Here is a 27375-nt window from a genome sequence, read left to right as displayed (position 1 = left end):
TACTTTGTTTGGAACCGGTGAATAATGGAAAACATGTTTAGCTGTTTGTTTTTTTTGTAAAAAGATAACGGTGTTAGCTTTTTCTGCAGCTACAGGGCATGTATGGTATCACTCTATCAAACAAGAAGACAGTCGCATGTAACTACGACGGTGTTTGCTAGTTCACCTTACATGCATTAATGTAATAACGTGGTTAGCCTACTCAACGTAAATTACACACGAACAACATTAAGCTCCTCACGCAGAGAAGAACGGTTGCTGCTGCATCATCATCCGTCTGCTACACTGGCAGGGCTAGGGGCCAGGACTCTCCTCTTCGGGTTTTTGGGGGATGTTGCTAACTCCAGGTCCAATAACAGGCAACCCACCCGCAGCAGATGTGCTCGGTGTGAAGTCTCGCAGCAAGCTATCAAATACGATGCATTTCTCTGCTTTTAAAAAAACGCTATTGCGTTGCCAGGTCTTTCATTGGATTCGAGGTGTTACTTCCTTTGCACAGTATCACAGTATCACCTTAAAGCACTTGTTGCTGCTGAGTTTGCATATTTTGCTGTGAAGTACAGCCAGACTTTTGACCGCTTTGCCTTGGACATTTAATCTGTAGCTCTGCTCTCAAAGAACATACGTACCTGGACCCGCCTACTATCCTCGGAAACGTAAAATGATTGGCTAGAATCCAAAGTGTATGACATCTCAAGAAAAAAAAAAGCCACCCGTATCCGGTATACCCGCACCCAATGTTCCCTCTAATTTTTCATGTGTCTGAGCGAACACAGAAACTCCCTGAGCGATCCCTTGGACCACTGTGAGCAACAGCAGACGTGTGCACTGTGGTGACGCCAGCATTGAATCCATGCAAGTTACATGGTTTATTAAAATAATAAAATTACAGCATTTACATTTATGTTAGACTACTTTTAATTAACTATTTTAGCCCACTTACAATGAAAATTTAAAAAAACAAAACAAAAAAATCTTGTTCATGACCTGTGTAGCATGTTAACACTATTGGAAGTAAAAATAACTTGAACTCCAATTTTGAAAACACAAGTTTCTTTTGTTTTTTTTTCATAAAGCTCTGACTTGTATTATGAGTCTGTGGTCTGGGAGAGAGTCTGTAACTCTGTCTGCAAAATACAGTAAATAATGACCAATGTTGGGTAATTAATTATATAGTTACTTCTTCAAAAAAGTAACTGAGTTATGCAAACAACAAAGTTTTTTGCAGCTGTTTACCTAAAAATGCAGCCAAGGCGTTTTTTTAAATAAACATTTTAAATTATTTAGAGAACAATCATCAAATTGCATCAAATCTGATGCCACACAAATTATTTGTGCCACTCCAAAAATAATTTCTGTCAACTATGAGATGAAGGAGAACAACAGCCTGATACCTGCAGGCCTGACAGCAGCAGATGTGTCACTGCTGTAACACCTGTAACACTCAGCAGTCGCCTCATTGTTCTGACACACACTAAACGTCGCCACGCCGCTTTGCTCGCTAAAACACCGGTGTCGGCACATAAGGACGCTGTCAGAGCCTGTCAACGACATTGATTAGCTGCGTATATACGAATGTGAATCGCATTACTGGCTGGATCCCATACGGGAGCAGCCAGTCACTGACTAACACTGCAAAACAGACTTGTTAAAGTATTGATTTTAATTTCAATTCAGGTTAGATTTTTTTTTTTGTGCGCAACGCAGATTTTCTGTGCGCAGAGACCGTGCCAGCAGTGCGCAATTGTGCACACACACAGCTTCGAGGGAACATTGCCGGTACCCATTCCTAACTCTGTTCCACATGTGTTATGTTTCCTTCGGGATTAGCTAAATAAGAGAGGATTATTTTCCATTTATTAAACTGCATTTAGCTACTCTTTCGTATCACATTTACTTTGGGAATGCACCAATTGGTCCACATCCTGTTTATGCAGGGCCCACTTTTAAACGGTAAATTGCTGAAAATGTAGCCATATATAGCGCTTTTCTGTGTCTTGCACTCCTTTGCATAGATTGAAGCATCTGTGTGTTCCTGTTTTGTTGAGTGTATCTGTCTGTGTGGCTGTTGAAGGCTACTGAGAGTGTGACCTTCACAGTTCACCAGAGGACCATCTATTACATTTGTTAGGTTATGCGTTTTTGATATTATTGCATCCTCACTGGCACACTCAGTCCTTAGTGTGGGCTTACCCTGCTCCATACCTTGTTAAGGATAAAGAACTTACAACCTGGAAGTAGATTATATCTCCCATAGTGAGATACAGAGAATGGTTGCTTACCAGGGTAACTCTGGTTTTCTGAAACCCAGGTGATGTTTGGTTTTCACCTCCAAACAATCGCAGTCAGAGATCAGGTGAAAGAGGAAAGAGCAGAGAGCGTCAAAATAAAAGGGAAATTATGGGAGCAAACACCAGAGTTTAACAATTGTTCATCACTAAATACAGTACAGATATTTTAATAAGGAGAGGTTATTTGAAAGAATGAAATTGATTTACTGATGAACAGAATTTAAACAGGTGATTTGCCGTTAGACTCAGATGGCCTATCTCAGCGGAACAGAACCCCGTCTGTGAAAAGGATTAGAGCAGGAGCCCCGAGAGCCTGGAAGCTGGTGGTGGAATGGTTGAATGGAGCATGAGTGATGAGATGAGGCGTGTACAAGGAAGAATAACCGAGGACACAGCATGAATGCTGATTGGCCTGGAGAAGGTGATTGGACTAGACCACTTCAGGAACGCCTTTAGCCACACCTCACCAGGTGTAGACAATCGGCAGTTAAACCTAGGCAACACCTGAAGACAACTGCATTTCCACTGTAAGGAGTGTAAGGGTTGCAATGGGCTGTAACAAAGGACAAGCACAGATGAGTCCACTATCATAGACTGGAACATCATTCATAACTTTTTATGTTATAAAGGGGGTGGCAGTAGAGCTTCTGTGATTGGTCACATCAGAGAGTGCTTGGTTATCAGAGAGTTACCATAGTAACCAAAGGTTTTAAAGATTGCAATATAGCTATTGTTGTCCAGAGGGGCCGATGGTGCGATATGGCAGCCTCGCTTCTGTCAGTCTGCCCCAGGGCAGCTGTGGCTACAACTGTAGCTGCCTCCACCAGTGTGTGAATGTGAGAGTGAATGAATAGTGGCATTGTAAAGCGCTTTGGGTGCCTTGGAAAGCGCTATATAAATCCAATCCATTATTATTATTATTATTATTATCAAATCAACAAAATATTAAAGAATCATTAAATATGTGGAATAGTTCATTCTTTCCTTTTTTCATCAGTGGTTTACACACTGGCTTGCAGGCAAAATGTCACTGGTTCGATTGCAACCGGAGATACAAATCAGGGTTGTGCCTGGAAGGGCATCTGGTATAAAACTCTGCCGTATCAAAAGATGCTGAGCTATCAGGTGTGGTGACCCCTTGTGACAAGGGAGCAACTGAAAGTGAAACACTGTTTTGCTTTGTCTTTGTGTAAAGTGTCCTTGAGTGTTTTGAAAGGCGCTTAATAAAATGTATTATTATTATTATTATTATTAATGTTTTGTATAGAATCATAACAAAATGTGAAAAGTTCAAAAGACTATGCGGCTGTTTAGCTGTGCCTGTCCGTCTGCCATCAGCTGAGAGAGATGCCGGTCAACTCTCTGGAGAAGCCGTGGACGGTAGACCCCTCTGAGGTGGCAGAGCGGCGGGATCTTAGGGACAGTCGCCTGGTGTTCAGCATCGATCCACGCGGCTGTGAAGATGTAGACGACACGCTGTCTGTACACAAGCTCCCCAACAGAAGGCTGGAGCTGGGAGTTCACATTGCTGATGTCACTCACTTTGTCAAAGAGGGTTCGCTCACAGACTTGGAGGCACGTTCAAGGTGAGGAACTGGTTGGAGTGGTTGGGTAGAGTAGGTGGGATATAAAAGGATAAAAGAAAATTACAGCATCTTGCATAAGTGTTCAGAGGAACTTTCAGAAGTACAAAGAGGCAAGAAAGTTGTTGCCTGAATTAATGTTGCATCAGCAGCATGCCTTGTAGCGCAATTATAAATAACACAGAGGGCCACCTTAAATAAGGCTCGTGTCTGATGTGAAGCATTAAGCCTTAAATGTCTATCATTTAATCACATGTAGAAGGACTTCACAGGGTCCATGATGGCTTTGAAAGTATCACTGGCACCAGGAATTGAACCAATGGTCAGCACATTGTTGGTTCAATCCCTGATGCCTTCGGGCTTCATGTTAAAGTCACCTTGCACAAAATACTTAACCCCCAAATTTCCCTGGATGCATCCGTTAGTGTGAGTGTGCATGTGAGAGAAAATGCTTAAAGGTATAGACTAACGCGCTGTATGAATATGTGTGCGAATGGACGAATGCTGGTCGTGCTAAAAGGTGGTTGGGGTTCTCACAGTAGAGAACTGCTACACACAGAACACAGTGGTCCATGTTGTTACGAAGAACTTGTGCTCATTTTGAGTACGATGCCATTAACAGGACAGGGGAATGTTTCCGCTGTGGGAAAGCCTGAGTGATTTTCACTGTGGCCTTCATAAACATATATTACTACGGGACATGGCAGCCATACTTGTACACAACATTCAACCAGAAGGTCATGCAGCAAAAAAAGGAAAAATGAGTCCGCTTCCAACTAAATTAGTTTTATTCTACTGAGTGGTAGAAGTAAAGAACAGTGTGTCACACATCATTTGTTTTCAGATCCCCTTTGTACAGTTACGGGTGTCAGGAAAACACCGGAGGTCACATGATGGCATGTGACCTTGAGTACCTGATGTTAATGGTTTGTCTATAATTGGCTTTCAGTGCATCTTATTAATAAAGAGGATGATGATACAAGACAGTTGAACCACAGTAATAGAACAAGAAGATATTCATCTGTGTTTATGTCCAGATATATGCACATGTTCTGATTTATTTATTTATTTTGTGCTGTATTGTACAAATGAATAAAACTGAGTTTAAAATATCTGCAGTAAATGAAGTGAAGGTCGGGGCTGCAAAAGTAATGCTTGCACTTGATCTCCACAAATTTTCCTTCCTGGGAACATGCAGCGATGACACCATGTGACAGGGAAGCAGCCCAAAAAAATTTGTGTCACAGCTGAACGGCCGACAAATCTGCAGCAAATGCATTCTGCTGTCATCTCGGTGTAATCTCGCTATAATCCAAAATCTCTACGGAATTCTTTCAGCACCTTGTTGAGTCTTGGAAGTGAAGAAAGGAGTGTTCAGAAGGCAGAAGTGTCTAACCCAGTGCTAATAAAATGTATCTGATAAAGTGTAGTCTGCAGATAAATTAGTAAGAAGGTCCATGAAGTGCATGTCGTTTTTTAAAGGCAGCAGCAGCAGCAGCAGCAGCATGTACAGAAGATGATTGAGAGCCGAGTGAGGAGAGAAACTCCGTGTAGACTGTTAACAACGTGCACTTATAAAATAATACTGAAATCTTACTATATATTTTTTATGTTGTGATTTTTAATGTAGTTTTGGTCCTCTGCTTTCTCTCTGACTTACTCTAAAATTCCATTTTACATTTCATAGCTGTCCACAAAGCAGCGTGCAGATCACCCACCTGTCCAGCTCGCCTCCACACTTTAAAGAAGTAAATTAAAATCTCATGATTGTGGTTTGAAGCCTTAAATTCTATTTCAGAAAATGGGGAATATTTATTAAATCATAAGAAAAACATTTTGCTTATTTATTTCATCCTTCCTGACTTATTAATAAACAGAAGGATGAAAATGACAAAGGTGGAACAAACTCTGAATATTTAGTACTTATTTTCAAATTATGTCTCACTTTTGATTAGAAAGAAGATGATAAAGCTGCTGCTTTGATCTCATTGCCTTTTTATATTTATTATGTCACTTCTTAAGGGCTACAACCTACTACCTGGCAGACCGCAGGTACGACATGCTGCCTGCTATTCTCAGCGCAGACCTTTGCTCACTGCTGGGAGGTGCTGACAGGTTAGTAGACTTCCCATCACACGTTTCATTTTCATATGCTTAAAATGCATGCTAGTTGTGTAACTGACACTTTCAAATTCAGGTATGCAATGAGCGTGCTTTGGGAGCTTGACGCAGAATCCCTTGAAGTCCAAGAGGTCTGGTATGGTCGTACACTCATCCGCTCCTCCTATCAGCTCCACTACGAGCTGGCTCAGGCGCTCCTCAACGGAGAACAGGTTGAGGTAGCGGAACTGGCCAACCTGGGTCCTCAGGAAAAGGGTTCTAAGCTAGCTCAACTCACTGAGGCACTTGAGATGCTCACACATGTAGCCAGACATCTTCGGGCAAAGAGGGACAGAGGAGGAGCGCTGGAGCTGGAAGGAGTGGAGGTATGATTGGTTTCTTGTATCTTCATAGAGTATTTTGTGTGTTTTGGTAATGTGTGTACTTAACAGTAAGACTATATAAATAAAGACTGCAAACATTTAAGGTTCATGTTCTTAATTGAAAGCGTAAGCATGTTATAGCTGAGTGTCTAACCCTAACACATCGTCACTACTGACGTCTAACATACGACACAAAATGATTCAATGAATCTGAAGTGAATCAAACAAAGTAAACCGTGCACATAGCTTCAGTGGAGAGAAATCCATTCTGCACATTAAAAACTGGAACCACTATCTTTCTCGCACATTTCAGCTGCAGAAGATTCTCCCTTCTAAGCTTCTGTCTAAGTGAAAGTTTGACTTAACCTCTGTGTTTGGTCATTTTGTCAGATGACATCATGGTTAGAAAATTCAGTATCAGTCACCCCGAAACACTTCATACAGCCGAGGGGAGGAAATCAGGTCAAAAGACACCTGTGGAAAAGGGCCAGGGATTAATGATAACTAATGATTAAATGGAGATTGGTCTATAAACATGTAGTCAGTGATAATGATGACAAAGAGGTGATGATGATGTTCGGCGTCATCATGAGAATCCCCCAGCTGCCACGGTCTATTGCAGCATAACTAAGGGAGGATTCAGGGTCACCTGGTCCAGCCCTAACTATATGCTTTAGCAAAAAGGAAAGTTTGAAGCCTAATCTTAAAAGTAGAGATAGTGTCTGTCTCCTGAATCCAAACTGGAAGCTGGTTCCACAGAAAAGGGGCCTGAAAACTGAAGGCTCTGCCTCCCATTCTACTTTTAAATACTCTAGGAACAACAAGTAGGCCTGCAGAGCGAGAGCGAAGTGCTCTAATAGGGTGATATGGTACTACAAGGTCATTAAGATAAGATGGGGCCTGATTATTTAAGACCTTGTATGTGAGGAGCAGGATTTTGAATTCTGGATTTAACAGGAAGCCAATGAAGGGAATCTGCTCTCTCTTTCTAGTCCCTGTCAGGACTCTTGCTGCAGCATTTTGGATCAGCTGAAGGCTTTTCAGCGAGTTTTTTGGACATCCTGATAATAATGAATTACAGTCGTCCAGCCTGGAAGTAATAAATGCATGAACTAGTTTTTCAGCGTCACTCTGAGACAGGATATTTCTAACTTTAGAGATGTTGCACAAATGGAAGAACGCAGTCTTACATATTTGTTTAATATGTGCATTGAAGGACATGTCCTGGTCAAACATGACTCCAAGGTTCCTCACAGCGTTACTGGAGGCCAAGGTAATGCCATCCAGAGTAAGAATCTGCTTAGATACCATATTTCTAACATGTTCAGGACTCAGTACAATAACTGAATGAATTTAGACGCAGGAGTCTTCCAGGTCTTTATGTTTAGTTTGGTTTTTTGCTGTGTTATTTACAGAATTACAGATGGATACCATATATTTCTTTTCATCGATAATAAATTATAGTACGGTCTAATAGAGACGTTATTTTTAAAATCAGGCGTCTAAGCAGAACACGTTCCTCAGCAGAAAACATTTTATCAGAAAGTCATTTCAGTGAGAATATTGGAATAAAGAAACCAAGCACTCCACTGTGAAACCACTGACAGTTTTCACATTAGATCACAGCCATTTATCTACAGCGGCTGGTCGGCCATCTGTTAAAACCTCATATGGACAATTCCTGTTGTTCTATAAGATGCTCTCTAATAGGATGTCTTGGATTTATTTATTATTCAGTTATTGCATTCCTGTTATGGCTGTACGCACACAGAATATTGATATGAAGTAAAAATGATTCTCTCGGGTTGCTTCTGGGATAGTGGAAAAACCAATATATTTCTAAAAGTGTGTTTAATGATTGAGCTGCCACCCAAAAATCAAGTTCTTATCTTGACAAAGCTGGATTATTGACCACTGGTGAAACATCTGTTGTCCTGAAGGATAAGGACAACAGATGTTTCATCTTGATCTATTATATAAAACGGCCAAAACTGTGTTCAAATCCAAACTTTCTGGCTTCTTTTGGTTCCTGCTGAAGTACTTTGGGTCCCCTCAGTTCATCCTTAGTCTGAGAAAAGTTTTGTTCTCTCTTTAAGGCACATTTCCTTTGAGCTAACTTAAACTCTGATTGGCTGTCCACTATAAACAAAAAGCATGAACAGCAGATCGGTGGAGTTTCTGTGCCCATGAGCAGAGCTGTGTGCCTGTTAGGGATATGTGTTCTTACTGGTATGATAGAGAGCTGAACGTAGGAAAGACAGTAGACTGTTTTCAGGTTGAGATTCATTCACATTTGGTTCTCCGTGCAGCATTTGTTCCGGTGGAATGGTGCATGTTCAACTGAGTTAAAGTAAACTGTAGTAAAATGTGGCCCACTGATGCATTTTCATATTCTTTTTCATTGAAGTCACGTTAGAAGCATTTTCCCTTTTCAGGTGGGTGCCCAGCTGGATGAGGAGAGGAACATTACGGCCCTGGTCCCTCGTCAGCCCCTGGAGGTCCATGAGACCGTGGCAGAGTGCATGATTTACGCCAACCACTGGGTGGCCCGCAAGATCCAGGAAGCTTTCCCCAACCAGGCCCTTCTAAGGTGTCACCCACCACCACAACAGGAGCTATTCAACCAGCTGGTGGACACTGCAAAGGCCAAAGGTTTCACCATTGACACCAGGTAATGTTTTTGACTGTTCAGTATAGAAACTGAGGAAATGCATATTGTAGTCCAACGCACATCATGTTCAGACACACAAGTGTGTGAACCTGAAATGTTTGATAACACGGGGACACACTCAGGTGTCACATGAGCAGTCAGACAAGAAGAAGACATGTTCCTTCAGCTCAGGTTGAGGTTGAAGCCAAATATGCTTCCAAACCAAAGACTAGAACATATGATGAAGCATATCTTGCCTTTGGCTTCAGCTTCACAACAGCTGTCGTGGCAAGGTCGGTCTCCCCGACAGAATTAGTTTCCCCTGCGTCGGGAGCACACGCTGGGCTGTCCAAATCACGGACAAACAGGATCCCACATTCTTGATTTTCAGTTCACAAACACTTCTTATAACGACTAACTACTCCTGAAACTTTGGAGGTTTTAGCTCTTTACACAGTAAAGTTACAGGATAAATATAATTATCAGGCAAAATGTCCTTCGTTTGTTAAAATAATCCCGTCTGATACCACGAGAGGACAATAAATATTTCATTTTCTGTTGTAACCCTTAAACTGAATGGTAATGTAACGACACTCAGGTTTCACTTTTTTACAAAACTAAAACATCACTACTTCCACGTCTGACTGTTTGTAATGGAGGCGGCGTAACCTGGATCCACACTCCGTGCCCAGCGAACGCTCGCCACGCAGGGGGAACACATGCTGTCGGCGATGCCGACCTCGGCACAACGCTGATCCTGCCGCAGTTTGTTCCCCGGTTCAAATCCCGGACAAACAGGATCCCACAGCTGTTTATGCTTTTAAACCCGTTTTGCACAGAGAGCAGTGTTGAATATTCTCACACGGGAACAAAACAAACAACTCAAATAATTAAAGATGGTTTGTTTTTCTGTTTTTTAAAAGAGGCAGTGATTTATTTAATTACAACCTGTAATCTATTACAGTTAACTTTTATTTGTTTAACTGTTTACAAAAGGTCTGAGGATCTGAGGCGTGGAATGAACTGCAATGGAGTTTGAAAACAAAATATGAATGTGCGGTTGGAGGATTGTGGGGGGGGGGGGTTAAACCAACAGCAGAACCGGTCCCAGGACAAGAGACATGGTGATGCAAGTAGCTTTGTGTCACTGACTGCTGAGATGAGAGGCCTCACTCATCCCTGGTTTCTGGCTCTGTTCCTTCAGGTCCAACAAGGCTTTAGCTGCCTCACTGGACCGAGCTGTGGACCCACAGGACCCCTTGGTGAACAGGTTGTTCAGAATGATGGCCACCACTGCTATGTCACAGGCTCTGTACTTCTCCACTGGTGCTCATCCTCAAGACCAATACTACCATTATGGTACGATACCGCTGCACAGCTTTTATTGGCTGCACTAGAGTTTCAGTGTGACTGTGGGTCAGTCCATCCATCACACGTCTGCACACACTTGTCCAACGTCTGTTGTTTGTGAAGAATTATTCGACTGAGAACTAGAAAGAAGGCTAACGTGCTGATATTTGCTTCGTTGTCGTAGGTCTGGCTCTGGATCGCTACACACACTTTACCTCACCCATCCGTCGGTACGCAGACATTGTCGTGCACCGCCTTCTTACCGCAGCCCTGCACATGCAGAGGGGCGTTGTATCTGGTAAAGCACCAGCCAGTAACAAAGAAGTGGAGGAAATGGCTCACCATGTCAACAGCAAGAACAGGGTCAGGGGTGTTTTATTGTTTGTGTTTTTCAATGATTCACCTCTTACTCTATTAACAGAAGCTGTGCTGACGTCTGTGTTTCATTTGCAGGCAGCACAGGCAGCCCAAATGCGATCCACAGCACTGTTTCAGTGTCTGTTTTTCAGAGAACGAGACCCTCAGACAGACCCGTGCTGTGTGGCTGACGCTGTTGTCTACTCCATTCGAGACAACGGTGTCTTGGTGTTTATCCCAGAGTAAGAACCTTCAGTCCTGTGTTTTGTTCTGCAGTCTTCTTCTTTTCCTTTGTTTAATGGAGCTGTACAGCAGCTCACAGACGGCCAACCACTCGTGTATTTTTAATAGACGAATTCAAAGTTTATGACAATGAATGAATTTGTTGGAAGATGTAATTGCACGCTAATCAATGTATATTTAACAGTATACACGCTAGTTTTATTTTCTCTTAAAAAACCTCAAAATGAGTTTTAAATTGTATAAATTTACTAAACTAATTCCTTAAACATTTATTGTGAGCAGGGAAAATCGGCTAAAACCCCGAATCTTTTCTCTACCAGGCTTTAAATAAGTTAATTGCATTGCTGAAGTTGAGTCTGTGGGGAGGGACGGTGCTTTGGAGCCAGCCTTGTGTTTGTGGCACTTCTACGTTAGCTTAGCTAACCTCTGGAGGTTGCTGCTTGTTTATTGCAAGGAAAGTGTAATTTAATAACATCAGTGTTCTCCATGCTTGTGGTGTTACAGGGATATGCAATATTAACAGTTTATTAAAATGTAACCTGTGGTCATTTTGAGAAGGCTGTAGAATCCATGTAATGATTAAAATCACAGGGCGCAAAGCAGGTTGAGTAATATCACTGAGTAAGTAAGGCTGCCTCTGACCACAGCCATGTTGTTCACAGGTATGGTGTGAGGGGGCCTGTGTATCTGAAGAACAAAGAGGGCCTGGTGGTGGTAGCGGGACAGGACGGCAGCTGTGATTGGCAGGGTGGCACTGTGCGAAAATACCCGGACCGCATTACCACCACCTCCAGCTGTGGCACCTCCACCTTCAAACTGTTTGACCACATCACCGTAAGTCACAGAAAACGCTAATCAATCATTTTAGAAGGTTTCCAGCAATGCAGCGCCTAAAGGCGACGATTCCAAATATATATGCATGAGTGTATATGAATCACAGGTTCATACGACTACTGGATCTTTTGTGGTCCAACATTAAGAGACGTTTTATGATCTTGTTGTGATAAAGTGTTGTGTGGTTGCTGCTTTGTTAGCTAATCTCAAGGTAACAAAACGTCAGTAAGATGAATGAGACGAAAATGATTCCTGAAAATAAATCATTTAAAGTTATTCAGTTTATTGTTTTTAAATATTATATGAAAACAAAAACATAAGTGTGGGGGGGGGGGGGAGGCTCTCCTCCAAGACAAGAAATGTAATGCTTCCAGTTTGTGGCGTTTCTACACAAACCTTTTTGTAAAGGGAGATAAAAAATGACAGTGGGCGGTAATTGTTTTCACATAAACGCCTTTAAACGCTGCACGGTCGCACTCTCTCTCTCGCACTCGATAAATGATCCATTGTTGCTCTGCACACGTTTGTTACCACAAACGTCGCATGCACTTATGTCATTGTCATGAGACACTCTTGCAAACAAACTCACGGTTTAGTAACACAGTAGAGCAGCGTGTTTACGGGACAGTAACAGTAATCTAATTACCTTTTTTGCAACAGTAATCCCTTACTTTACTCGTTACTTGAAAAAAGTAATCTAATTATGCGTTGCTGCCCATCACTGGCGTCAAGTTATATTAAGTTCAGGCATGTTACACACGATGATTGTGAGGAATAAGTGCATGTGATTTAAGCAAAAAGAGCAGGAAACATTACCCTAAGGTTAGCTAACAAAAAGAAACTGAAGTAACGGTGTGTTATTCTCACATCTTTGGCTTTAAGACATGAAAAAGTGACAGAGTACTGCTGCTTCCACTGTTATCAACATCTTTTCTTTCTTTCATGGACTTATCCTGGGGTCATAAATGTCAAAGGGCAAAGGCAATGCTAACAACATAGCTTACTGATGGATGATGATGGATGACACATGTGGCCAAAACAAGATAGAAAGAAACATTAGCCCAAACACAAGTTGTCCACCACAGCATTGACTGCTGTCAAGCTATGATCATATCAAACAAAGAGATGATGATGATATTCAACAAACAAATCAACAAAACAACAACCTCACTGTGACACTTGACCGAGGTCACAGTGTTAATGAATGTTTTTCTCCCCCTCTGCTCCAGTCTCCACGTCGTGTGAATGTTAGAAAGCACAGTAAAGAAAGTTCGTGTACGGATGGATGAACGTTTGTTACATTGGATACGTGTGTGTAACATACGTATCCAATTTATCCTATTTATGAACAAAATTGTGGCACAGTCGGAAACTTCTCCACTCTACACCACTGTCTACTTAGCTGTGACGCTGCGCACAGTGCTGAGAGGACTGCTGTTATATATTACGTCACAAACCTTAAGTGGGCCTGTCTTTGCATAGCATTCCATTAGACTATTTTCAGTAGGTGCCATTACTGTGTAGTGATCGAACTGAGGAATACTGTGACTTACGTTCTCTGCTCTCTTCAGGTTCGTATTTCTGTCCACTCTTCAACTTGCCACGCTGACCGTCTAAACCTCGAGGTCATCAGCAACAAGCCTCACCACAGTGCCAAGTCCCAGCAGCCCAGCCCTCAGGGCCGCAGTCAGCTGGTCAAAGAGGTGGTGCGTCAGAATGAAGAGGCGCTGGCTCAGGAGAAGACAGCCCGGCGCCCCAAACTCTCCAAAGAGGAAAGAGAGTTTCGTCAGAGCAAAACTCCCAGTCTGTACTCTATTCTGGAAGAAATCAGAGAGTTGGCTCTGATGGATCTGGAAAGGGCTTCACGCCTCCCGGCAACAACAGCATAGAAACGCTGTAGCCCAGCTTTACCTCCAAGCAGACACTTGTGAGAACTGCACGCTGTGCGCTAACAGAACGGTGATCATTGAAGATCACTCGTGCTGAGTCATCCAGGTCATTCTTGTAGCTCCAGATTGTGTGTGGACAAACCACACGAGTGTGTGAAGTCACAGGAAAGCAAACACAATATTAAGTAAAAACATGTCCCGCCATCTTTTTAGAAACCAGAGTCAAACCGAATCAGTGGATACGTTTTGTAAAAGTTAGTTTTTAAAATCACATCAAGTTAAACTTAGTTGTAAGGAGGATAGGGAACGTGTTAATGCCAGTGAAGTGTCAGCAGTTACTTTGACAAGACCTAGTACTCACTGCAAATGTGGTTCAATCCTGCAGGAAACTAGTCAACTGCAGCAGGTTAAAGAAGTCTGGTAACAAAAGGCTTTTCTCTCAGCACCAGTGATCTCAATATCTCACTGGTGGGATCAATGTCTTGTGTAAATTAAATGTCTTGTGTTATAGAACCATTTTTGGTGAGTTCACACATATTGTACTACCTGTGACCACTTCATACAAAACCCAGCACGAGTATTGTTCTGGAGATGATAAAACGTCCACTCGTCCATTTTCTTCTGCACGTCCTGGAATCTGTCCCAGCTGTCATAGGGTGAGAGGCAGGATACGCCCTGGACAGGTCACCGGACTGATAAAACTTCATGTCACTCATTAGCAGACTTTAAAATAAACCCGTAGAGTAATGAAATACACCTGAGGTTGGTTGTGTTGGAAGTGATGTATAAAACTAGGATGTATTTATCTTATAGTTTGTATATCAAGAGCCTGTATAGAAGACACCAACACCAAGGACATTTTTATTGTTTGAACTGGTAAATAATCAGAAGCGTTTTTTGGTTTGTGGATTTTAAGATTGTTTTCTAGAACTACCAACAGAAATATGAACTGTACATAACTATTTCAATATGTGTGCAGTGGCCTGTAATTAAAAATGGTGTTTTCATTAGCGCAGATGGAGCCACTTCATCGTGTTGCGTTTCATGTCCCTGCAGTAGCTTAAGAAAGAACTGTTCATAATTGAACGAGCACTTAATGCTTGGAAGAGGGTGATGGTCAGTTGACAGCTCACATACTACACACACACAGAGGCCTTTTATAGAAACATGTTTGCAACCAAAATTCTGCCAATAGTGAAACTGGAGAAAGAAGATGCATCAGAGCAGGAACTGTGGATCAGTTCAAATATTTTTCTGTAACAGATACCAACACATGGTAAATACGTTTAGGATTTGGACTTTTAAAAATAAGAAAAACATTTATTTCCATTGATTATAAATGTCTTTGCTAACCCAAAGCTGACGTCACAGTAGGAACATGTGCTCAAGATATAAACCACCAGAAATGCACAACATTACTCGAATGAGCAGGCACGAACATTGGGAAACCTTTAAATCTGCTCACTGCCAAAGCTTTTCAGCAGAAACTGCTGCACGTGAACTTTAATCCCCCTCTACACAGTCGTTGCTGAGCTGTTGCTCAGGGCTGAGGCCGGTCTCAGCCTCAGCGGGCTCAGAGTCTTTGGGGGGAAGCGGGCTGGTTTGTTGCGTGGAGGTGTTGTTGGAAGGCTCGAGGTCAGGATCTTCTACAGTTTCATCTCCATCAGTAGAACCTTTGATGACATTTGGTGAGGATGCAGCTGGAGGTTTGTCTCCTAACATGTCAGCAGTCTGAGAGGCTGAAGGGCCTGAAAGGGTTGAGAATTAGAAACAGTGATGGTTTCAGTCAACACAGACACACTCAGTCTACTACGATTTATAAAAGACAGGCAAAGCTGAGATAATGAAAAATGAAACTGTAAACTGCAGGGTTCAAACTCATTGTTCAGGGTCAAATTTAAGCACTTTAAGCACTTTCAAGGTCCATTATCAAGCTTTTCCAGCACATTACCAAAAAAACAGTTTGCATGTTCCACTTTGCATCACCTCAGTAAGACCATGTAAAAATTAAAACAAATCGTCTTAGGTTGACTTAAATGTTCTTTGTTCCTCTTTTGTTAAAACAGAGAAAAATGCACCACACAAAAATACTGAAAAAGGAAATGGTTGTCTTATATGCATATAGTGCACAAACTCAAAAAACTCATTTCTCTCAAAAATGCAGATGTGCAAATGTGAACAAATCAACTTGTTAGAGATGCTCATCTCCACTTGGAAAAAACAACCACACAAAAGAAGAAATCTGCACAAATGAACAAGTCTGCTCATCAGATATTGATGCTTCTTTCCTACGTGACACAACAACAGGAGACAGATGTTTGGTACTTTAACTAGTTAAGCACCCACACCACCAAAAATGGGGGAAAAGAGAGGAGATCACATTTAATCGGTTATAACACGAGGTCAGAAATATAAGTGCAGACATGAGTGTCCACAGAAGCCTCTGAATCTCAGCTGTAAACCATTTCTACAAACACCAAACAGTTAAAAGAGCAGTTACATCACCATGAATCTGTGGACAGGTAACATCCATATTTTGATTTATGATTTTCTGGAGTTAAATGTGACCCAAAGTATATTTTATAGCATATAAGCTATAAAATACTTTTGAAAATTAGGTGAGGGAAATAATCATTTTTTTCTATGTTTGAGTCCCAGTAACTTTGACATAGTAACATCTGCAGTAATATTTACCCCTCTGATGACAGCTCACAAGCGTTAGCTTTATTTTGATACCAAGACTGTTTACACAGAGTTTGTAATTGCAGAGAAATACTCCATTTATTTTGGCCTCTTCATTTTCGAGCAGGAAGCTCAGAAAAGCCCTGGGGCTTTTCTGAGCTTCATTCCCAATAAATTCCCAATAAAACTAACTGTGAGATGTTTGACTACATTGCTCTCTGGATTATTGTTACAGTCCTAAATGATCAGCTTTAAAGTGTTTGTGCTAATAACACCATGTACAGTAAGTTATAAACTGTAAACACATTTTTATGGGTGAAGGCTCATAATAGAGACCGATCAACAGGTCATTTTCTTTTCTATGGGTCTCATTTAAATCACATTACATCATTTCTGCGGTAAATGAGGACCCTGAAGAACGATTTAATGTCACTGTTAAAGATTTGTAGACAATAGATCGCAGACAGCTGGCTCCGCTTTAACTAAAGAGGAAGTAAAAACAGTTTGGATCACAAGTGTAAGGCAAAAACAAAAATACTACGCCTAATTGAAGCTGACATCAGACAGGCAGTAAAGAAATCAATGTTTTCTACATGCTTTGCCTCTTATTACCAAACTCCACACTAATGTGAGGAATCTCTGGTGGTTTGGACGAACTGTGCAATACGGGAACTCGTCACTCGACCTTCAGGGTTTCTGGTGGATATATACACTAGATCCACTTCACTATATTGTAAGGAGTATTCACTCACCACCCATCATCCAAATCATTGAATTCAGGTGATCCAGTAACTTCCACAGCTGTATAGAATCAAGCACCTAGGCATGCAGACTGCTGCTACTAAGTGGAAGTGTTTGGGAACGACAGCAACTCAGCCATCAAGTGGTGGATCACGTAAAATCCCAGAGTGGGGGTCAGTGGATACTGAGGCGCACAGAGGTTGCTAATTTTCTGTGGAGTCCATCGCTCCAAACTTCACGTGGTCTCCAGATTAGCTAAAGAACAGTGCACAGAGAGCTTCGTGGAATCCATTTCCATGGCCGAGCAGCTGTAGTCCAAGCCTTACATCACAGAGTGCAACGCAAAGCAATGGGACACAGCGGTGTAAAGCACGCCGCCACTGGACTCTAGAACAGGAGAGATGCAGTCTATGGAGCGACGGATCACAGTTCTCAATCTGGAAAGCCGATAGACAAGTCAATTTAGCAGTTGCCAGGACAACAGAGCTCCAGGTTTGGTGGCAGGGGGATTTCGGTGCGGGGTTGTTTTTCAGAAGTTGGGCTCAGTCTCTTCGTTCCAGTGAAAGGAACTCTTAATGCTTCAGCATGCAAAGACATTTTGGCTCCCGACTTTAAGGGAACAGTTTGGGGATGGCTTCTTCCTGTTCCAGCATGACTGGGCACCAGTGCACAAAGCAAGGTCCACAAAGACATGAACTCTGGCATGGGAGTCCTGACCAGAACACCACTGGGATGAATGAGAGCAGAGACTTGGAGCCAGGCCTTCAACATCAGTGTCTGACCTTACAAATGGTCATAAACTCCCATAAACACTCCCAGAAGAGTTGAAGCTGATATAGCTGCACAGGCGGACGTCGTGAATGGGATGTCACTCGAGTTCATATGAGTGTGGGGGCAGATGAGCAAACACTTTTGGCAATATACTGTACATTCAATGTTTTGCTTTTTGTATTTTCATATAAAGTTAATACACCAATGAAGCTAGATGATCCTTATGAACCTTCGCTGGATGTTTTGTAGCAGAATCATTAATTATTTCTGTTATATTGTGTCCCAGCTGTATGATACATTTTTGCCATTCTTACCAATTTGCTGCTGGCGTGCGCGCCTCTTTTCCAGGGCCCGCTGTCTGTTCAGCTCAATACGTTTCTGCTGCTCTTCGGTCAGAGAGGGAGTAGGTGGGGGAGCGAGGGCTTCGGCAATCTGCCCTTGGGGAGCATTAATAAAACTCTCTCTGCTGAACAGATCAGGATCCCCAAATGTTTCCAGTTCACGTTGTACCTCTTCGTCACCAGCACCTGAACACAATTTCAAGCAGTGCTGATAATTAAGTCCTGTGGAATATGGCAAGTATTTCCTATGTGCACCTGCAGGTGTGAATCCACCGTAGGGCTGTTCGATACAACGATATATACAAAAACGTCTATTTCATTTTACGCTATCGTTTGTTTCGTGGTGTCGCAAAATAAACTGTTTACGGCAATATTTCTTCATGGTTCTGATGTCACTGTAGTAAAGTTCTCTCTTTCTCTTATATATAACCACACTACGGACGGACAAGCGCCTGTTTTTATGCGTTGTCGTTAGCAACAACGACGGTAAAACCATCGCGTGTCCGCTTGTTTATGTTCCACATAAACCTTTCAGAATAAAGCTCAAGATCCTGTTGAGGCTTTTCAAAATAAACGGAATCACGTGAAAGAGCAGAGTGTTTACGGATGAGAAGTAAAACAGAGCCGCCAGGTGCTAAAAAATAAACCTTAGACTCAAACGTTAGAACAGGCTTTCCCCCGCAGCACGCCGTGTAATAAATACTCACAAAGAAAACGGCGCCGTTACAACTTCTGTCTAAAAATGTGTCGTTTCATGCATCGGTTAAAACACTCGACTCCAGCTACATGACGCGCAGCTGGAAACACTTCACGCAAGTCGAGATTCACAGAATTGACAGAAAATGTTACATTTCTGTGATTTATATCGTTATCGGACGATAGAATTCTTATATCGGGAGATGAGACTTTGGTCATATCGCACAGCCCTAGTCCACCGTATCCCCATCAGTAATGATTTTTCTTCTTACCATCTGTACTTGTAAAATCTTCATGTGTCAGGGGCATGTCCAGTCGTATTCGTTTAAGACATGTCTATAGAAGAATGAGTAAAAAATTACAAATTCTGAACATTAGGAATCCCACACGCTTGCAGGAAATATTCTACTGCTTCCTCTCACCTGCACTTCCTTTTTGCTGCCGAGCCTTTCCACTTTGTCAATAAAATCTTCAAATTGCAATTTGGGGTACAACCTGTGGGCCCAGTTCTCCATCTTCTGCATCAGCAGCCGCAGGTCTGCAGCCTAATGGGGCAAACATCAAAAACAGCGAGTAGTGATATGAAAGAGGGCTGTGTGTGATAGGACGCTTCTTCTTCCCACTAAAAAATGACTTCCAGTCATTGGAACAAAAGACATCTTAATTTGGTAAACCAACCTCTGGTTCCCCTCACTCATTTTTGACCACGACAGAAAGGGCAACTTTTGACCTTTTAGTCTCAAACCAAATTTAGGACATCTAATTAAAAGCTGACAGGCCAAACAGATTTAGCTCAAAAACCAATGTTCATTCACATCTGGTAATTGGTGGGACAGATGTTATCATATCCTACCTCGTGTCCTTTGCCTTTGAACTGGATATTGTCAAAGAGAGTGCCCAGAGCTGGAAGCCCTCGATCTGATATCAGCCTGGGAAAAAATATTAAGACTAAGTTAAACCATTAATGGATTACAAGCAGGGTTAGCAGCACATCCAGGCGTATTTGGCTTATCCAATTCAGGATCGTGGATGGCTGAAGCCCATCCCAGCAGCCAGGTCGCCAGCCTGTCACAGGGCCAACACAGACAGACCCTCTGAATGGAAATGTCAGTGCCTTCAGATGTACCATGTTCAGAAGGCAGTAGCTTGTTGGGGGGGGGGGTAGGGTGTTTGGTTTTCAGGGTGCCCACAACCTTTCTTTTCCTACCTGTTTGTACATAAGGCAGTATAATGAGAAATAGTCAAATTTCTCCATCTAAAAATAAAAAATAAAAAATTGCTATATATATATATATATTTATAGCAAAGTTGCAATTAATTTGAATATTTTATCAAATGAAAATCTATGTTTTTCTTTAATACAGCTTGCAAGTTTTATCCTAAGTATAATCGACGTTCTTACTTAAAAGCTTATTTAACATCCTTTGATTTAGTATAACTTAGTTCTGTCCAGGAACATTGTGAACAGAACAGTAACAGAGGAGTGCCACTGGGACACCCACTGGGAGACTACTGGGAACGAGCCTGACTTATGGTTGGCAATACTAACCAGGTTCACACTATAGGTGTACAGAGACTGGAAACATCTTTCTCACACACATCCAGGGATGTCTCCAACGCTCTGACAATTTTCAGTCTGGGAATTTTGCCCATCCAAATGATGAAAACAACAATGGTATTAGAGTCTTTCTTCTTTAAATGACTGGCAGAGTGAAGCTGCACCATCATCACACAGATGCAGTCATTTGTACCCGCCGCTAAAGCGTAAGAAGACGCTGCAGTACTCTGCGAAACGACAGGTGTCGCCACTCAGATAATATCACATCACTTTTTTTGTGCAAAGTTCTTTCCACAAACTTACGTTTTCAAACATTTGCAACAACTCTGTGTGTCAGTGTGTCTCTGAGCCTCTGTGCACGATTATTAGTGAAACGGTGATAAAAACCAGTGCAGTCACAGACTCGTGTTCAACCTGGCTGCAACACTGACAGTCTGCACACGTCAATCAATGATTTTGGCCTCCTTGTGTCCCAGCTCACACAAGATGACATCAAATTCCTATTTAAATGCGCATTTTAATGCATTTCAACCCTCTGTCGTGATATAAATGTCTTTGCTACCTGTGGGAGTCCAGCTTGGGTTGGGGTCTCTTCACGCCTCTCCTTTTAGCAGTAGGGACATCAGCCAGCTGTGATACCTCACCTTCATCTCCTGCATTGAAAACACATGACAACAGGATGTGTTTCTAACTCATTCTGTTGGCAGCGTGGCAAACTTCAAGCTTATCTTTAAATCCAGACAAATTATAGACTGGAGGTTACAGAAGAAATGTGCTGGTTTGAACAGTATCTGATAGGTTTCATTTGCTCACACAAACAAAAACATGTGTGTTGTTATTGTTAGAAACATCCAGTCTCAGAGAGATGCTGAAAAACCAGTTCATGCATTTGTTAATTCTAGGCTGAACTAACAAATTCATTATTATCAAGCTGTTCCAAAAAGCTTTGTGGAAGGACTATGAGAGGTTGTATTTCTCCCACATTAGCCTTTTTTCCTGAATCTTATTTTTCTATGATTCTTCATTAAACCATGAATTTAAAATACAAAGTTCTGAATCATCACATCTTAAAGACCTCATAGTAATCCTGTAAGAGCACAGCAGCATCTACCATCTGCAAAAGGGTCTCCTTCCTCCTGGCCTCCCCGGCCTGGGGAGTGTGGTGGTGGGAGTGGGGGGAAAGCTTCATCCTCTATGCCGTCATAGTCAGGAATGTCCTGCGGGCTATTTTCCTGTGGGTCAACCATGGTGAGTCGGTCCTGGAGACAAAGTAAAAGACGTGTGAGCCCCAGTCGTCAACAGCATCAGCATTAAGTTACATGAATTTAACTGCAAGTTGAAAAAATGACATTTATTTCTGTAAGAGTAATTCTTTACTGTGTTACAACATCAACATGAAAACCTAAAAAAAACTGGCATTTACTTTTTTCTTTTTTTACATCAACAGGAGGAGCTGTACAGACACTCATCCCACCTGGAATTATACCCCAAATTCAGAAATGTACTATTATGATACATTAATGGTCCATTATGTTTGTTTCACAGTTATATACATAATAAAATTTATAGATTTGTATATATTTACATTCTATCAGGGATGAACTGGTTGTGAACCTTTGGGCTGATAATGACATTTAAAAGTTACAATTTGGATGAATTATTACTGCGATACTTCTTTTGGACTCTGTAGTACCACAGAAATATCATTAAAGTAACAGGTTTGTTTTAAAGTCTTTCAGCTGTTCCGTAAGCATCATCGTCATCATCATTTATATAGCACTTTAAAAACACACCTGGCAGACCGAAGTGCTGCACAATACAAATGTAGTAATAAAATAGCAAAAAACAAACATAGCAATAAAGTAAACTCTTGAGCCAAAATGATGTGACACAACTAGGGCTGCCACAAACGATTATTTTGATAGTCGACTAGTCACCGATTATTTATGCGATTAGTCGACTAATCAGATCATCATCCACTGGACGTAAAACTACAGCTTATTGCACCATGCAGCATATGCTCTTATATAACTATCATTAGCTTATAGCTTTAAGCTTTTAAGGTGCTAACTAAAAATAAAGACAAGATGATAGTTTATTCAATTTTAATGAAATTTGCAGATTGTTTCGGTGAAGTTTAATAAACTCCTTGCTATCTAAAATATAACAGGACAACGGAGTATATTCTCCAGCATCTCACACTTCTGATAATCAGCTGTCTGCTTGACGTTTATTCAGCTGTGTAAAAACTATAACTTTAATCTCAGACAAACCGATTTACTCAGGAACAAATAAAATACTAAAAAAAAAAAGCCAAACAACAACATTTTTAATTTATCTAAGTGACTCATATATTTAACCTGAGTAGCGAAAGACGGCGGTGGGTTTGAAAACAATTTGCCTGGAGTCTGGTGTTCTCACCGTGCTAGTGACCTAGCCCCCGGCTAGCTATCGAGCTAGTGGGTAACAGACGTCTCTGAAAACGTCGGAGCGCTTTTGAAAATATGTGGTGTCCTGATAAACTGAGCCGATATTTGAGGTTTACACAGCTACATTCTCGGCTGAAAATATGTTAAACGTTTATTTTGTGACCCAGAAAGAATAATAAGAGTAATATTAAAACTAACTAGCTGCCGCCATTGTTGGAAACTGAGCTGGGCCGCGCTATGAATTCTGGGACACAGCTGCTTCTTCTTCTTCTTCTTCTTCTTCTTCTTCGGGGTTTAACGGCAGCTGGCATCCTTGTACATGCAGTGCTGCCATCTTCTGTTTCAGTCCGTTATTACACTCTTAAATCCTGCTACTTATTCCTGCGTCTTTTGGGATCTTACAAAGCTTCAAACGACGCGTCGACTATTAAATCAGTCGTCGACGATTTTGATAGTCGACGTAATCGTGACTAGTCGACAAATCGTGGCAGCCCTAGACACAACACAGACACAAAAGGAAATCTTCTACATTGTTTTGCTGTTCACACAAGTTCTAATGCTACCCTTTGTTTCTGGAAGGAGACGATTTTCTGTCCAGTATTAAAGTTCAAAGAACAGGGTATCCGTCTCCAGTGGGCTGCTAAACAAGTTTACCAGAAAAATCAGACCCAGGGTCATGTTGTGTCACTTTGAGTGATTAGTCAGCAGCAATAACAGGGAATGACAAACTGACAGACTTTGGATATAAAACAAACAATTTAAACATTTAGAAGTTAAACATCTTCTCGGATTCCTTTTGCTGCACATGTCTATGTATGTATTTGCTGTACAGTGTCATTTGTTTGGAACATTAATCTTGATGTATACATAAACATTTGATTTAAAAAACGTGTTTAAAAATGAACACTGACACAATTAAACACAACACTGGTGCACGGTGACTGCAAACAGAAGCAGCTGCTTGTATCCTCCTGTGCATGGATCCGTGCTCTCTGTTTATTAATAAAAGCCAAACTTCATTAATGGTAAGTGACAGAGATCTGATGAGTTCTTGCTGGTTTGTATCCACAGGAGGATACAAGTAAAATCCTCTGCAGGTTAGTGCAGGATAAGCAGGCAAGTTTACTGTAATGTGATGGATTTAAGTAAAGAACAGTGTGTGACTGGTGCACAGTGACTGTGGTGCTCATGTCAGAGTTAGATTACATCAAGTGTAGCAGAGATTAACTTAAACTTAAGCTCATGATGCTGACATTCATTCACTGAGCTCCACCCACATACCAACAGTTTAGTGTATAATATAAAGACAGTGTACTGTCAGTGTAGAGAAAGGAAATCAGCCAGGACAACTCATGAAACATCTGCAGACATCTGGATGAATTCACAGAGAGCAGCAGGTCAGCTGATCACAGCCTGTACATTAAAAAAAATCTACTGGAGCTCTCAATAGAAATGATTGTGAGCTGTGACCCTTTTCCCCACACTGAGCCACTACAGCTGATGTTAGGGTTGAATCCTGCTGAATCCCACTTTAACATCTTCCTGCTCATTTTGATGTTTAGAGGCAACGTCACCGTCTAAGATGTAGGCATTGTATACATTGTATACATTATTTCTACATTACATTAATATTGCACAAGGTTCACTTAGTTTAGCATAAAATATACATACTGTATCAGTACTTCAGCTTTTAATGGAGTATTTCTTAACACTAGTATCTGTCACCTTCTGTGTTGAGCTCATTGTTTTCTCTGCAGTGGCTGAGCTGAGTCCAAGTAGCTGAAATTTCCTCTGCTGCTCCGTCAGACTCTTCTCCTCCTCCTGATCAGCTGGGACACAAAACAGAACTTTGTTAAGCTCCACACTGCACTGAAGAGTCAAAGTGTCTCATATGTTCATCTGAGAACACACAGAACACATTTTAGCTTCCTTGGGTGGACAACTTGTTTGAAACAAACACAAAAGGTTTGAGCACCGATACCAAATTCAGCAGTATGGCACACCAGTACCAGGAGAGCAATTCCTCTTTAAAATATGCCCTGGCCAAGAAAAAACCCGACAATATACGTGTGCCGTGAGAAATGATAGATAGATAGATAGATAGATAGATAGATAGATAGATAGATAGATAGATAGATAGATAGATAGATAGATAAAATTTATTTCAAACATGCAAATATAATTGAAATAACAACAGAAAAAAATAAAAATAACAAAACTTAAAAATCATCAAGTTTTCATGTAAATATCTATGTCTACAGAATGTGTGTGCTCGAAAAGGAGTAGGGTGAAGTTTTCTTGTTCCTACCCCCTTATTTCAAATTTCATTGCTTACAAATCCATATCCAGGATTCAACATTATTTGATCATATATTTAACTATGTACAAGTCTAACACATTGAACATACACAAATAAAACCATTTTCAGCACGTAAACCAGAACAACTAATCACTCTGTTTATAACAGCCGCTTAATCTCTGAGTTTATTTTCTATCTATGTGACAAAAACCTTAATGAAGACTTAAGGTTGGGTTACTCAGGCCTTGATTTATAAAAAATGAGGACACAATGAGACAACTCAGTCACTGAGAGGAAGATTTCCTATATTCATGCAATTTATTATTTTTTGAACAATCCTGTGAATTTTTGTATTGATGTACTTGTCTTGATTTCATCTGTATATCCGAGTGGGTGTAGAAATCTGAGCCATCATCTGAGTAAGCCTCATCACAACTTTGCGCTGATAAAGGCAGCTGTGTTTTAGCCTGGAACACATTTATTTTTACATTTCTCATAAATGTATTTCATTATAGCACTTTTACCGCCAACATGTTGGGTCTTTTGGAGCCGGAAGTGACCTTATATGGAAGAAGGGTGGCGCTAGCTAGCTTAGTTAGCAAGCTGCATTCATAAGCTGTGCAGGTGCCACAGAGATGCTAAGTAGCCTTAATAACAGACTAATAAAACAACACAAACTCTGATTACAATGAGCTCATTTAAAAGCTTTCTTCTAATAAATTCTTTTCTTCTCTGTGTTTCACAACCTTTTGGTGATATCTTTCTGTGAATTAGTTTAAAGCAGCTTGAGTCAATTTAGTCAGATTTTTTTTTCCAACTTGTTCACAAAAACTTGAGAAGAGACACCGAGGAGAGCAACAGAAAGCCTCATTCAGGAGCTAAACTCAAGATTAACTAGACTCGGATTAATATTAGCTCGATACTTACCTTTAAGTGTTAAATCAGTCTTGACAATAATCGGAGAGAAAAACGCCATAAAGCGGGAACTCGGCTTCTTCTTCTTCTGCTCTTGTATTTTTTGGCGGTTAAAGCTTTAAGGCGCATTACCGCCACCTGCTGGACTGGACTTTTCATGTCCCAAACATCATCGATTGGGCACAAATTTGTTGGAGTTTCTGTTAATAAAAAAGATGGAATTCAAGGATCTTGTTATTTGGTTTGTTCGTTTTCACCATTTACTCTACAATTTTCTGCCAGTGTATAGCAAACCCCACAGCTCAAATCAATGAAGAATTTAGTATTTTTAACATATTGCTTAAACTGGAACCAGCAGCTATATAGGCCTAATTTTTAATCCAAACATGTGATAGAGGTTTACCACCAGGAGAAGCAGACTGTAAATAAAAGACTGTGCTACTGAAAACTGTTAGTCTGACTTTGGATTGTAAATATGTTTCCTTTTGTCACTTCTGTATTTGTATATGGCTCAAACTATTTGTTATGAAAGCAAAACAAACAAACTGATGTTGTCTCATCAGATCCAGTTGTGACATTAGCTATAGTTTCCGCGGAGGGTACTTGGTTCTGTATGACAGCACAGCTTTTAGGTTGAATTCAAGCGCTTGAGTACAGCCTGATAATTAGAGGCCTGCAAACTGTTTGCTGATGAACTTTGGAAGTAAAAGTACAGACAGCTATAGAAGACACAGGACACGAGATGGGTTCATTATTTCTTTTGAGTTCCATGTAACAATCCGTAACTCTGTAATTAATGAATGTGCCATTTAATCTTGGCTGCAGCCAAGATTAAATGGCACATTCATTAAATGGCTAAAATGGGTTGGCTGCCGTTCAGCATTTAGTACAAGTCACCTTTTGATCAGAAAGTTTTCTGGTTTGATCCCTGGCTGCTCCAGTCTGCAGGCGAAATATCCTTGGACAAGATTGTAATCCCAAGCTGCTTTCTGATGCATCCATTGGAGTGTGAATGCTTTATAGAGTTTGTGAAACAGTTGTACGTGTGGTCAGATTGTTTTGTATTTGTGTGTGGATTGAAGCACATGTCTGAGAGCACATCAATCACGGCACATATTTTTTAAAATCTTAGTTTAAATAAAGTTTTTGATTATTTATTATAAAAAAGAGATGATATATATATAATGCAGTGGGCACTCCACCAGCTAACATGTCAGTTAATTTGACACATTGATTTATTTATCATTTCTTTTTCTCTCTCAG

The 27375-nt window shown here is 41.1% G+C and overlaps 2 protein-coding genes across 3 annotated transcripts; one reads left to right on the top strand and one right to left on the bottom strand.

The window, feature by feature from the left end:
* Positions 1-1870: 1870 nt before the first annotated feature.
* Positions 1871-14695, top strand: LOC146701286 (DIS3-like exonuclease 1). The gene is made up of 9 exons (XM_085467621.1): positions 1871-3877; positions 5897-5989; positions 6072-6360; positions 8793-9028; positions 10212-10366; positions 10542-10720; positions 10811-10956; positions 11620-11791; positions 13363-14695. Exons 1-9 carry the CDS (start codon positions 3639-3641, stop codon positions 13678-13680), a joined length of 1827 nt encoding a protein of 608 aa, XP_085323747.1. The 5' UTR covers positions 1871-3638; the 3' UTR covers positions 13681-14695.
* Positions 14696-14814: 119 nt separating this feature from the next.
* LOC146701285 (TIMELESS-interacting protein-like) lies at positions 14815-26226 on the bottom strand. 2 transcript variants are annotated; one of them, XM_085467652.1, is made up of 9 exons: positions 26125-26226; positions 24624-24727; positions 21581-21728; positions 21032-21122; positions 19765-19840; positions 19334-19456; positions 19184-19247; positions 18189-18401; positions 14815-15428 (listed from the first exon to the last, which is right to left on the bottom strand). In XM_085467652.1, exons 1-9 carry the CDS (start codon positions 26171-26173, stop codon positions 15184-15186), a joined length of 1113 nt encoding a protein of 370 aa, XP_085323778.1. In that variant the 5' UTR covers positions 26174-26226; the 3' UTR covers positions 14815-15183. The 2 variants fall into 2 exon arrangements, with proteins under 2 accessions (XP_085323778.1, XP_085323779.1); XM_085467653.1 differs by lacking the exons at positions 24624-24727; positions 26125-26226 and adding an exon at positions 22891-22912.
* Positions 26227-27375: the final 1149 nt, after the last annotated feature.

The sequence above is a fragment of the Copadichromis virginalis genome, linkage group LG9, assembly GCF_057382275.1.
Source record: "Copadichromis virginalis isolate Kocher_CV1m ecotype Utaka linkage group LG9, C_Virginalis_male_GT1.1, whole genome shotgun sequence".
Classification (NCBI taxonomy): domain Eukaryota; kingdom Metazoa; phylum Chordata; class Actinopteri; order Cichliformes; family Cichlidae; genus Copadichromis; species Copadichromis virginalis.
The sequence above is the reverse complement of the archived record's forward strand: the minus strand, read 5'-3'. Positions and strand labels throughout refer to the sequence as shown.

What these genes read in the sequence shown, in the direction of transcription:
- LOC146701285 (XM_085467652.1), bottom strand. Translation starts at nt 26,173, where the DNA reads ATGGCGTTTTTCTCTCCGATTATTGTCAAGACTGATTTAACACTTAAA. An exon ending in CCCAAGCTGGACTCCCACAG is followed by an intron (nt 19,841 to 21,031) that starts GTAGCAAAGACA and finishes ATTTTTTCCCAG; the next exon opens with GCTGATATCAGATCGAGGGC. An exon ending in CGCACGCCAGCAGCAAATTG is followed by an intron (nt 15,429 to 18,188) that starts GTAAGAATGGCA and finishes CAACCCTTTCAG; the next exon opens with GCCCTTCAGCCTCTCAGACT.
- LOC146701286 (XM_085467621.1), top strand. Translation starts at nt 3,639, where the DNA reads ATGCCGGTCAACTCTCTGGAGAAGCCGTGGACGGTAGACCCCTCTGAG. An exon ending in GGTTTCACCATTGACACCAG is followed by an intron (nt 9,029 to 10,211) that starts GTAATGTTTTTG and finishes CTGTTCCTTCAG; the next exon opens with GTCCAACAAGGCTTTAGCTG. An exon ending in AACTGTTTGACCACATCACC is followed by an intron (nt 11,792 to 13,362) that starts GTAAGTCACAGA and finishes TGCTCTCTTCAG; the next exon opens with GTTCGTATTTCTGTCCACTC.